The sequence below is a fragment of the Electrophorus electricus genome, chromosome 13 (genome assembly GCF_041902795.1).
Source record: "Electrophorus electricus isolate QZ-2024a chromosome 13, ASM4190279v1, whole genome shotgun sequence".
NCBI lineage: Eukaryota > Metazoa > Chordata > Actinopteri > Gymnotiformes > Gymnotidae > Electrophorus > Electrophorus electricus.
Window position 1 is genome coordinate 7,705,001 of NC_137509.1, and position 12,500 is coordinate 7,717,500.

Below are 12,500 nucleotides of genomic sequence, written 5' to 3' on the forward strand. Positions count from 1 at the left end.
CACACACACACATACACACACACACACATACACACACACACACACACACACACACATACACACACACACACACACACACACAGACACACACACACACACACACACATATACACACACATACACACACACACACACACACACACATACACACACACACACACACACACACACATACACACATACACACACACACACACAGACACACACACAGACACACATATACACACACATACACACACACACACACACATACACACACACACACACACACACACACACACAGGCATTCAACATTGATAAAGGACTCCAGCTAGGATCTACCCTGGGGGGAAATGTTAGCATGCTCATAGAAAAGCAGACTCTTACCCACAACCCCCCCCCCACATACAGACACATACAGACACATACAGACACACAGGTGATTTATCTTGTGACCTTATCAATGGGATAAGTCATAAGTCTGAAATTCTCCTTGAGGAGCTGAAATGCTGGATGAGTTATATGTAGCCCCTCCTTTCCTCATCTTTCGCACATCCCTCTATCCCTCTCTTCTCCCTCTCTCAGCCACTTACTTTACTGCTCTACTGCGCTTTTCTGGGATCTGAACTTTATTTGATGCTGCAGATTAGTCTTGGTTTTGGCAACATTAACCTCTAACAACTGTACACTCGTCCCATTACTGGATGATCTGTAATCCAGTTTTTTTTTTTTAGAAAACATGCCGCTAATTGTCCAATTTACGATGACCTTTTCAGACATTTATTTAAATAATCTTTTATTGACAGTGTTGATTAATAATTACTGAACTGAAAAAAAAACTTTGATAAATTTTGAAACTTTGTTTCATTTTTATGTAATTTTATACACTGCCACTTAGCATGCAGTGCTTTTGACTGAATTTAACTGAATTTAACCATTTTCTCTTTTTTCATTTGTCTGCATTTCATCATCTTTAAAATCTCCCCTCCTCTCCTCTGCTCTCCTCTCCCCTCCTCTCTTCTCCTCTCTGCTCCTCTCCTCTCCCTCCTTTCTTCTCCTCTCCTCTCCTCACCCCTCCTCTCTGCTCTTCTCCTCTCCTCTCCCCCTCCTCTCTGCTCCTCTCCCCTCCTCTCTGCTCCTCTCCTCTCCTCTCCCCTCCTCTCTGTTCCTCTCCTCTCCTCTCCTCTCTGCTCCTCTCTGCTCCTCTCCTCTCCTCTCCCCTCCTCTCTGTTCCTCTCCTCTCCGCTCCTCTCCGCTCCTTTCTGCTCCTCTCCTCTCCTCTCCCCTCCTCTCTGTTCCTCTCCTCTCCCCTCCTCTCTGCCTCTCTCTCTCTCCTCCTCCCCTCCTCTCTGTTCCTCTCCTCTCCTCTCCGCTCCTCTCTGCTCCTCTCCTCTCCTCTCCCCTCCTCTCTGTTCCTCTCCTCTCCTCTCTGTTCCTCTCCTCTCCCCTCCTCTCTGCTCCTCTCCTCTCCTCTCCTCTCCTCTCTGTTCCTCTCCTCTCCTCTCCGCTCCTCTCTGCTCCTCTCCTCTCCCCTCCTCTCTCTTCTCCTCTCCTCTCCTCTCTCCTCTCCCCTCCTCTCTGTTCCTCTCCTCTCCTCTCTGCTCCTCTCTGCTCCTCTCCTCTCCCCTCCTCTCTGTTCCTCTCCTCTCCTCTCCACTCCTCTCTGCTCCTCTCCTCTCCTCTCCCCTCCTCTCTGCTCCTCTCCTCTCCTCTCCACTCCTCTCCTCTCCTCTCCTCTCTGTTCCTCTCCTCTCCCCTCCTCTCTGTTCCTCTTCTCTCCTCTCCTCTCCACTCCTCTCTGCTCCTCTCCTCTCCTCTCCGCTGCTCTCCTCTCCTCTCCTCTCCTCTCCTCTCTGTTCCTCTCCTCTCCTCTCCGCTCCTCTCTGCTCCTCTCCTCTCCCCTCCTCTCCTCTCCTCTCCTCTCCTCTCCTCTCTGCTCCTCGCCTCTCCTCTCCGCTCCTCTCCTCTCTGCTCCTCTCCTCTCCTCTCTGTTCCTCTCCTCTCCTCTCCCCTCCTCTCTGTTCCTCTTCTCTCCTCTCCTCTCCACTCCTCTCTGCTCCTCTCCTCTCCTCTCCGCTGCTCTCCTCTCCTCTCCGCTCCTCTCTGCTCCTCTCCTCTCCTCTCCGCTCCTCTCCGCTGCTCTCCTCTCCTCTCCGCTCCTCTCTGCTCCTCTCCTCTCCTCTCCTCTCCTCTCTGTTCCTCTCCTCTCCTCTCCGCTCCTCTCCTCTCCGCTGCTCTCCTCTCCTCTCCCGCTCCTCTCTGCTCCTCTCCTCTCCTCTCCTCTCCTCTCCTCTCCTCTCCTCTCGCTCCTCCCCCCCGCCTCTCCTCTCCGCTCCTTTCCTCTCTTGCTCCTCTCCTCTCCTCTCCCTCCTCTCCTGCTCCTCTCGCTCTCCCTCCTCTCCTCTCCCTCTCCCTCCTCTCTGCTCCTCTCCTCTCCCCTCCTCTCCTCTCCTCTCCTCTCCTCTCCTCTCCTCTCTGCTCCTCGCCTCTCCTCTCCGCTCCTCTGAGTTTTCATCTTTTCCCAGCCCCACCCCCCCTCCACTTCCAGCTCTCTCTCTCTGCTGTCTGGATGCTGTTCAGTGTGTTGTGATATGGGGCATTGACTCTTGGTTCTCTGGTCACCAAATGTGATGAATATTCATGTAACTGAACCCCTCTTGCTGTTGAATATTAAGTGGAGCATGACATAGAAGTGTTGACAGCTCTGCTAGTGCCTCCTCTCCTCGCACTAGAGAAATGACAGGAAGGAAAGACAGAAATGTGATAGAATTTTAACCACAAACATACACACACACACTGCAAACAGTAACTGAGCTTGGTGACCAGGGCGCTGTCTAATTAGCTGCCGCTATAGTGTCCTGGTGTGACCCTGGCTGGAAGGAGTACAGCATGTGTCACATTAAAGCTCTGTAAATATTGGCTTAGACCTCTTCATCATATTGTTACCAATTTTGTGCTCCAGTGGTCTGTGTGTGTGTGTGTGTGTGTGTGTGTGTGTGTCTGTGTCTGTGTGTGTGTGTGTGTGTGTGTGTGTGTCTGTCTCTGTGTGTGTGTTCTTCCTGGCTTTTGGTCATTGCCTCTGTTGTTTCAAATTCTGCTGTTTCAGTTTTACTATGTAAGGCTCTCAGCTGTATTAAGCATTGTCTATTGTCTTTAGTCTGGGCCCTGCTGAATGGAGAAGCGTTGGACTGGGATTGACTCCCAGTCTCCCCACTCTGTGTCCATAATCAGCTCACCTGTGCCACATGCTATTCTACCCATTCTCCTTCCTAGTTGAGATGAGCAGTCCTGAGATTTGCTCTCAGACTCACACAGTGATGATTGTGCAGAAGCGCGCCTGATGCCAAAGAGAGGACTCACGATGCAGTCTCTCTCTCTCTCCCCCTCTCTCTCTCTCTCTCTCTCTCTCTCTCTCCCTCTCTCTCTCTCTCTCTCTCTCTCCCTCTCTCTCTCTCTCTCTCTCTCTCTCCCTCTCTCTCTCTCTCCCTCTCTCTCTCTCTCTCCTTCTCTCTCTCTCTCTCCCTCTTTCTCTCTCTCTCCCTCTCTCTCTCTCTCCCTCTCCCTCTCTCCCTCTTTCTCCCCCCACCCCTTTCTCTACCCCATTTCTCTCCTTCTGTTGCTCTCTCTTCGTTCCTCTCTCTCCCTTGCTCCCGCTTAGGCTAATCTTCCAAGAGGAAGGTAGGGAGGGATGGAGGGAGGCAGATAGACAAATAGAAGAGAAAAGGTGTGAATGTAGTCTGACCTTCTCGGCAGCAGCCTTGCTGTCGTCTGGATGCCATCTTGCACATACACGCACACACTCACACTCACACACACATACGCACACACTCACACACACATACACACACACACTCACACTCACACACACATACACACACACACACACACACACACACACAGAGAGCACATCTCCCAAGGTGCTGAGACTCTACGTCAAGAGGTTGTGCTACACACACATACACACACGACGATCCTTGCACATACTTGCAGTTATCTGCCCTCTTGATCTTAGGCAGGCAGGCCTTATGCCAGATCTCCAGTTCACACCTATCTGAGAGAATAAAACCATGTGTGCATGGGGGGGGGGTGTTCATCCCCCTCCTCCGCCTCCTCACAGTAGCTCAATTAGACCTTGTAATGATGCCAATTAAGCAATTAAGACCCAAATAACTTGAGTGTCCTGCAGCTCTGTGGCCAATGCCAGGTGCTGTGCCTCACATGCCGCCTCCCCACTGCGCACGGGGCACAGGCACCACTGCTTCCAGGCCCATCCAGCAATGTGATTAAGAGCCGTCCCACTGGCTCCGGATCAGAGAGGAGGCAAGTTTATTAGTCTGACGCAGGCCTGTGCATGCTCGGCCTCTGATCCCTGCTCAGCTTGGAAGGCATCAGCTGGGAAGTGGACTGTTGACTGTTGGCTGTTGGTCCGTTTCATCTTTGTCATACTGGTTGATCCATTGCTGGGTTTCACTGCTGTGATGAGTTTAGCAGTGCTGATTTCTCTGTTCTCAGGTTCTATGCACAAGCTCTGCTCCTGTGGTGAGCACAGGGCTCTCAGCACGTCTGTGCAGTGCTGTCGGTCTAAGTTAGTAGTACACACAGCAGTAGCAGTGAGAACAACAATGAAGATCTCGTAATAATGTCTCCTAATAATACCACAATTAGGTAATAATTATTTTCACTGACATTAGCTAGTGGCTTCGTTTGCGATAGTTTAGGTGAAACGTTTTAACTTGTATACAAGCTGGCTTGTATTGTGTGATGTTCGAGACAAGGTTAATGGTGGTGATGATTAGTGTAATTATTGATAATCTAGTCTGTTCCATTTGTGCCAGTATGTACAAAGTAACGGATTTTTGCAGTTTAGGGTTTGCAAGCATGATCCGCTTTTATCAAACCAACAGGCTATTAAAATCTAAGATAACAATAAAGAAACAAAAACTGTTTGCTCATCCAAACTGCTTATTTTCAGGACCGATATATGTTTTGTTTAATGTCCATGACTTATTTGAGATATTTCTAAAGCGTTTTTAGAAAGGAGTTTTGTTTATATATGCTGGAGCACTTACATCTAACCCGTACATCTAACCACCTTGCATGATCTCTGCTTTTCCTGGCGCTCAATAATAAAGGTAAACTTTGGATAATTAACATAGAAGTGACAAGGCCTAATACGGTTTTATCAATTGCGAATTATTAAAAACATAATAAATTAATTAATTAAGCTAATTATATAATAAACTAACATTTTCTTTTATAATTAATATATTTAGTTATTTACATATTTACATTATATTTACACTGTGCGATGCTTTGCTTCACGCGCCTAACAGTATGAATGAATCTAGTTTGTGTCAGAGTCCACAGTTTAACTGTGCCACTATGAAAGATCAGCCAAATTTCATTAAATACTATGAGACTGTATAATGGTACGTAGTTTAACTGTGCAACTATGAAAGATCAGCCAAATTTCATTAAATACTATGAGACTGTGTAATGGTACGTAGTTTAACTGTGCAACTATGAAAGATCAGCCAAATTTCATTAAATAGTATGAGACTGTGTAATGGTATGTAGTTTAACTGTGCAACTATGAAAGATCAGCCAAATTTTATTAAATACTATGAGACTGTGTAATGGTACGTAGTTTAACTGTGCAACTATGAAAGATCAGCCCAATTTTATTAAATACTATGAGACTGTGTAATGGTACGTAGTTTAACTGTGCAACTATGAAAGATCAGCCAAATTTCATTAAATACTATGAGACTGTGTAATGGTACGTAGTTTAACTGTGCAACTATGAAAGATCAGCCAAATTTCATTAAATACTATGAGACTGTGTAATGGTACGTAGTTTAACTGCAACTATGAAAGATCAGCCAAATTTCATTAAATACTATGAGACTGTGTAATGGTACGTAGTTTAACTGCAACTATGAAAGATCAGCCAAATTTCATTAAATACTATGAGACTGTGTAATGGTACGTAGTTTAACTGTGCAACTATGAAAGATCAGCCAAATTTCATTAAATACTATGAGACTGTGTAATGGTACGTAGTTTAACTGTGCAACTATGAAAGATCAGCCAAATTTCATTAAATACTATGAAACCGTGTAATGGTACGTAGTTTAACTGTGCAACTATGAAAGATCAGCCAAATTTCATTAAATACTATGAAACCGTGTAATGGTACGTAGTTTAACTGTGCAACTATGAAAGATCAGCCAAATTTCATTAAATACTATGAGACTGTGTAATGGTACGTAGTTTAACTGTGCAACTATGAAAGATCAGCCAAATTTCATTAAATACTATGAGACCGTGTAACGGTACGTAGTTTAACTGTGCAACTATGAAAGATCAGCCAAATTTCATTAAATACTATGAGACCGTGTAACGGTACGTAGTTTAACTGTGCCACTATAAAAGATCAGCCAAATTTCATTAAATACTATGAAACCGTGTAATGGTACGTAGTTTAACTGTGCAACTATGAAAGATCAGCCAAATTTCATTAAATACTATGAGACCGTGTAACGGTACGCGGCCCTTCCCACTTCACACATGGTACGGCCCACCACGTGCAGTGGGAGTTATCTGTAGTCTGGTCCGTCTGTTCCGTGTTTGTTACCACGCCCCCTTATTATCACACCTGAGACTTGTCCATATTTATGTATATATTTAAACCCTTGTGGGGGGGGGGTGCGTTTTGTCAGTTATTATAGGTGTTTATTCAGGTCCTTCCTCGCATTTCTGTGTTTATCGTTCATCATATATATCTCGCTGCACTGTTTGTTATGTATGAGTGCCATTAACGTTCATTGTTTATCCGTGTTGCGTCATGTTTAATAAATGGATCGTCCCGTGACAGATACATTTGGGGAAAAACCTAAATTATGATTCTTTTAATTTTATTACTATATTTCTTATATAATTAAATTATTATTACTATAATAATTATAATTTTATTAAGGGTAATGTTAGGGTTCTTTATATGAATAACTACCAAACATAAACAAGAGATTCAAAGGGCATGTTTTTGTTTTTCATATATATATATATGAAAAACAAAAACATGCCCTTTGAAAATCTTGTGTATATATATATATATATATATATATATATATATATACACATTTTTACATAGCATTTTACATTTATGTTTTCGTTGTTTACTGTGGCAAAGTGGAGTAATATTTTGGCACCCCATGCAGCAGATTTGCCTGAGAGACAGCAGACCTCTAGGAGTGCATGCATTTTTCTCCGCAGTTACACCCAGAAGACAATTCTAGCTTTCCTTTGAAGATTTCCAAGCGTTTTGGAAGTCATGCTTTGGAGAAAGGCTATGGTAGTGGGTGGTGGTCTGGTAAAACTAGGCCTGTCTGGTTGTCTTGTTCAGGGCTGCCCATCGTCACGTGTGTACGGGAGAGGCCAGTCCCTTTATAGTGTGTCTGTTGCTCTAATCGATGCCTTCTGTGGTTTCTCCTTCGTCTCACTCTCTTCCTCATCCTCCTCATTCAAATTCTGTCTTTGTTCGATTTTGCAGCAGGAATGTTTGGTGAGAGTGTGGGACTGCTGCGTGGTGTGTGGTGTGTGTTTGTGGGACTGTTATGTGTGCTGTGTGTTTGTGGGACATCGTGTGTGGCGTGTGTTCGTTGGCTCTCTTGTTTGAAGCGCACACAAACACACGCAAGCTCTGCTTTTTAAACATCAACATCTATTATACACTCAAGTGCAGACTGATTGTTTAAACGCACACTGTTTGGGTGACAAGCTGCGCTAGTCATCGCATGATGAGGAAATCAAATTCTGTATATATACAGTAGAGGAAACAGTCAAAGACCTTTTACCAGTTATGTTTTTATGTCCAGTAGTACATTATAATTATTTTCCCACAGCCTCCAAGCTGTTTACCTCATCCGTCCAATCACATTGACTTTCTGTACCTCAGATTCAAATTCAAATAGTTTTATTGGCATAACAAAGTGGCAAACAGACCAGTGATGCAATAGGAGCAGTAACAGAGGCATTTGACTATTATGGGATAGTGATAAAGCAATAAAACAGGACAAACTGGGGAGAGGGTATATCCAGTCGGCTGATTGATTCTGTGGTGATGATGATGATGATGATGATGATGGATTTGATGATGTGTTTTATAGAGCTTGCTGTCCTCATTTGTTCCCTTCTTTCATTATTTACTCTCACTGGGTTTGAATCTCTTTATATTCTCTGGCATCCTGCTGTTCTTAATGTGCTGTGTGTGTGTGTGTGTGTGTGTGTGTGTGTGTGTGTGTATGTAATGAGTTCAGAGTTGGTAACTGGTAAAATCTGCTTGTAGCCAACAACTAACTGCTAACTCCACAGGAAATTAATATCAAAACTTTCAAGCATCAGTCATCTCTCAAATGATTAAAGCCTTTTTAGTTACAAAAGACGTACTCTGTGTATGCGTGTTCTTAATTAGACTCCATTTTCAAGAATTATAATGGCCTCTGCAGGCGCCAAGTGTTCATATGTGTACATTTGCTTTGTTAGTCATAAATAAGGGACTAAATGTCTTTTAAGGTTTTGTTTTCCTTGGTTTCCTTTTGAAGTGTCTCTTTCCCACATAATACAGCAGTGTGTTGTTTTTTTTATTTTGTTATTTTACGAAATCACCCCTGCAGATATGTAACTACAGTAACACAAAGTACAAGGCTTATCCACTGTACTCGGAAAAAAATATTTTTGAAGCCGCATGTTTTGGAACGCTTTGAGTTTTGCTGTGTTCCTCAGTTTGCGCAGCCCAGGAAATGTCAGCTGGCATACACTGTCAAAGGGCATCAGTGTATATCCAGTTTCTATATGGAAATGCATAACCTTTAAGAAAATAGGTCAGTGTTGATTAATGTGTTATATAATTATTCAATTTCTACCCTTTAAAGGTGCTGATATAAGTCGTTACTGTTCAACTGGAAGTTTGTTTTTTTGCTTAAACTCTGATCTTTGGCTTTTACTCTCTCTCTCGGTCCCAACAGGACTGTCAAGTGTCTGTGTGACCCGTGCCACTGACCCCATGAACGCTGCCCAGGGAGATGGAACGTAACAGACTTTTCACCTTTAACCTTCGTCACATCGTCACGTTGCTCTAGTGGGACTGAGAGGAAGGCATCAGCGAACTCCTCCTCTTCCTCCTCCTCCTCCTCCTCCTCCCTGACCCTTTCATTCACCTACCCCCCACCCCATAGTCCCCACCCCCTTTCCCCAGGCCTCTTTTCCTCAGCCTCAGAGCTCTGCCCACCCCACCAGAGGGACACACTCGCGCATTCATCCTAACCAATTAGAACCTTCCTCTCGGGATAAATACTCCCACCCCTGCCCTTGACCCCCCCCCCCCCAAGCGAAAAAAAAGACAAAGGAGGGGAGACAAAGCGGCCATGCAGGCCCCGCGCTCGAGCCGGCGCCCCCCGGCCAGCACCCGCAGGCCGGACGCCCTCGCCCTGACCGGCGCCCTCTGCCTGGTGCTGTGGCTGGCACCGGGCACATGCCAGCGCCTCGACCCCGGCGCCAAGCACCCGACAATCACCACCAACTACGGCAAGCTGCGTGGCGTGAAGAAGGAGCTGAACAACGAGATCCTGGGGCCCGTGGAACAGTACCTAGGGGTCCCATATGCCACTCCGCCCATCGGTGACCGCCGCTTCCAGCCGCCCGAGGCGCCCGGCTCGTGGCCCGAAGTGCGCAACGCCACACAGTTCGCGCCGGTCTGCCCGCAGAACCTGCACGGCGTGCTGCCCGAGATCATGCTGCCCGTGTGGTTCACCGACAGCCTGGATGTGGCCGCCACATACATCCAGAACCAGAGCGAGGATTGCCTCTACCTCAACGTCTACGTGCCCACGGAGGATGGTGAGTAGCAGAACCGGGGCGCAGGGACATGGGACGTGGGCTTTTGGGGGGTGCAGTAACGTTCCTCCCATCCTGAGGAGCCCGCAGCGGTCTCGCGCTCTCACGCCCGGGCCCAGCGGCGCCAGGACTTTTGATGTCTGGCCCAAAAGGCGTCCCCCTTTTCTGCTCTCCACCTCCTCCGTTTTGCTTTGCGGTTTCGCGAGATGAATGAGGCCGCAGTGGGCGAGAGTATCGATTTGTGAGGTTCCATTTTGTTGTTTGTTTTTTTTTTCTTGTAATTAATACTGCCCCGCGATCAGCCCGGGATGCCAACTAAAGAAATGATCGATATCGTTATTGGCATCTAATTGCAGTCTGAGCATTTTCTCCTTACGTCTCTCCAGCCTTGCTGGCCTGATCTGGCTCCAAACGCCTCTTTTTTTATTTGTCTTTTCTCTTATATAACACACTTGCAATGGGACTTAACTGAACTCAAATTCAACTCCTTCTCACTAAGAGGAGAAAGTCCACGGTTTACGGAGTGAGAGTGAAACACCCACACATCCACACACTTCCTCACACACATGCCCAGTGGATGTGCTATATAACCGTAAACATGCGGAGCACAGCACCCCTCCATCTGTACGTTCATGAGTGTGTGCTTGCATGGGCATTTGCGATTGTGTTTACATTTTTGTTTGCACATGTGCTGGCGTGTGTGTGTCTGCGTGCGCGTGTGTTTGTGCTTTCATAGGAAACACCCTTGGTGTGAAAATTGTTTTATTCTCTTGCCTGTCAACACCACCAGTAGCTTGTCGCTTCTGTTAGCATTCACAGCCCAACACTCCTGTCTCTCTCTCTCTCTATCATGTGTACCATTGCAGTGACCTCTACGAAATTTATCAGGACCCACAGTCCCAAATCTATCAACTTCCAGTCTTCCAAATCCCCAAATTCCCCATAATCCATCTAGTTCATACTAGTGGCTAGGAGCTAAGCCTGCTAATTCCATAATGAGCTGTTTTGTTCAAAACTCACAGTCATATGCTCCTAATTTTAACCATTCAAGACCTTATCATACATATTTTCCATAATATGCTTAATATTTTCCAAACTTTAAGCATAACCTGAGTGTGTGTTTGTGCATATGTTTGTGTTTGCATGTATGTGTGAGCTGTGTGCAAGACCCCCAGAGGTTTCGGACCTGCATGTATGGGACACGTGTTGCTGTAGCTTGGCGTAAAGACCCCAAGGGGGGGGGTTGGTGTGGTTGGCAACAGATCAGAGCTCGCTCATCAGTCACTGTCGCCAGGGGCGACCGACTCCCCTCCCATACATCTCCCTCCGCTCGATTGGGCAGGTGCCCACAGCATCGCAGTGCTCCGCTTCCCGCCGGTGATCCGTCATGCGAGGCGTCCTGTCTCCCTGCCGCAGACTCCCACGCCTGCCCCCTGCCTCCACCCGTGCCTCCACCCTGGGGTGCCTGTTCCGCCCGCGCCACCCCGATTATCGCCTTCCGTGCTTATGTGATTGGTAGAAGTCGGCAGCAACATTTGAGGTTTTTTTTCTTCCCAAACTGAAACAGGTGGACCTTGGAGAAGGTTTCTTTTTTTTTTTTTAATGTTTAGAATTGTTGCAAAATTTTTATAATAACTATTTATTACATATTCTTTAAAAGGCTTTATATTTTATTCTTCCTTTAAGCTTCCTTCCGTGTGTGTATGCATAAGTTCATTTGTATAATACAACACTCTTTGCTTCACTACAGCCTGTGCCTACAGAAAGCGTCCAATATCAATCAGCTAAGAGCTGGTTAAATTTTGGGCGGTAACTTTTTTGAATTCCAGCATGAGAGAACCACAACTAGGACTCACACTACTGAGCCGTTTCGTTTTTCATAAGTCAAGCAAAAGGAGTTTGATTTTGGAAATAGGCTCTGTTGCTTATTTTGCAAGGAGTCATCTCTCGTTCTCTTTCTCTCTTTTTCTCTCTTTTCTTTTACATCTCTTGCTTGCCCCATCTGTTTCTATTCTCTAAATGCCCTGTGGCCAGGCCAGCTCTGACTAAGCTCCTTAAGAAGGTGGGGTTGTGCGTTTGGACCTTGGGAGCAAAGACTGATGATTGGGCTCCAGTATGGCTGACTCCACTGACGCTGACATCCCTCCGCTGACGCTGGTCCGAGTATCACAGTCTCCTCTGCACTGAGCATCTGGTTTTCTTAGCATGTTAGTACGACAAGCTACAGCCAGCATCTCTTGCTGCGTCCATACCCAGAGCTCAGAGACGGAACAAAGCTGTAAAAGCACAAATCGCCATGCGTGTAGGAGCGTTGAACGTGTCCACAACACTGCAGAAAGCTCCTTCCACCCTGTACCCTTAGCACTCACCGCAGAGGCTATAAATAGATAAACAAATGCGCAAATAAATAGTTTATGAGAAAAAGTTAATAACTGCATAAATAACCATGCGAAACACGCCGCAGCACAAATGCGATATTATGTGTGGCCTTGGCGCAGGAGCAACCGAGAGTCACGTTTACGATTCGGCCCGCTCATATCGCAGTCCAGCGGCGATAAAGTGTCTGTCGCGTGGTGCAGAGGGCGGGGGAGGGAAGCCGGCAGGATCCAGCCGGCGGGAAGACGGAC

At 46.2% G+C, this 12,500-nt stretch overlaps 1 protein-coding gene across 3 annotated transcripts in view; it reads left to right on the forward strand.

Moving 5' to 3' along the window:
- Window positions 1-12,500, forward strand: part of nlgn2a (neuroligin 2a) — a 119,481-nt gene that overhangs the window by 34,790 nt on the left and 72,191 nt on the right. For all 3 annotated transcript variants that reach the window (XM_081694466.1, XM_081694467.1, XM_027028446.3), the window contains one exon: window positions 9,006-9,876. In XM_081694466.1, the coding sequence (XP_081550592.1) occupies window positions 9,405-9,876 (472 nt within the window). In that variant the 5' untranslated portion in view covers window positions 9,006-9,404. The remainder of the gene's footprint in view (window positions 1-9,005; window positions 9,877-12,500) is intronic.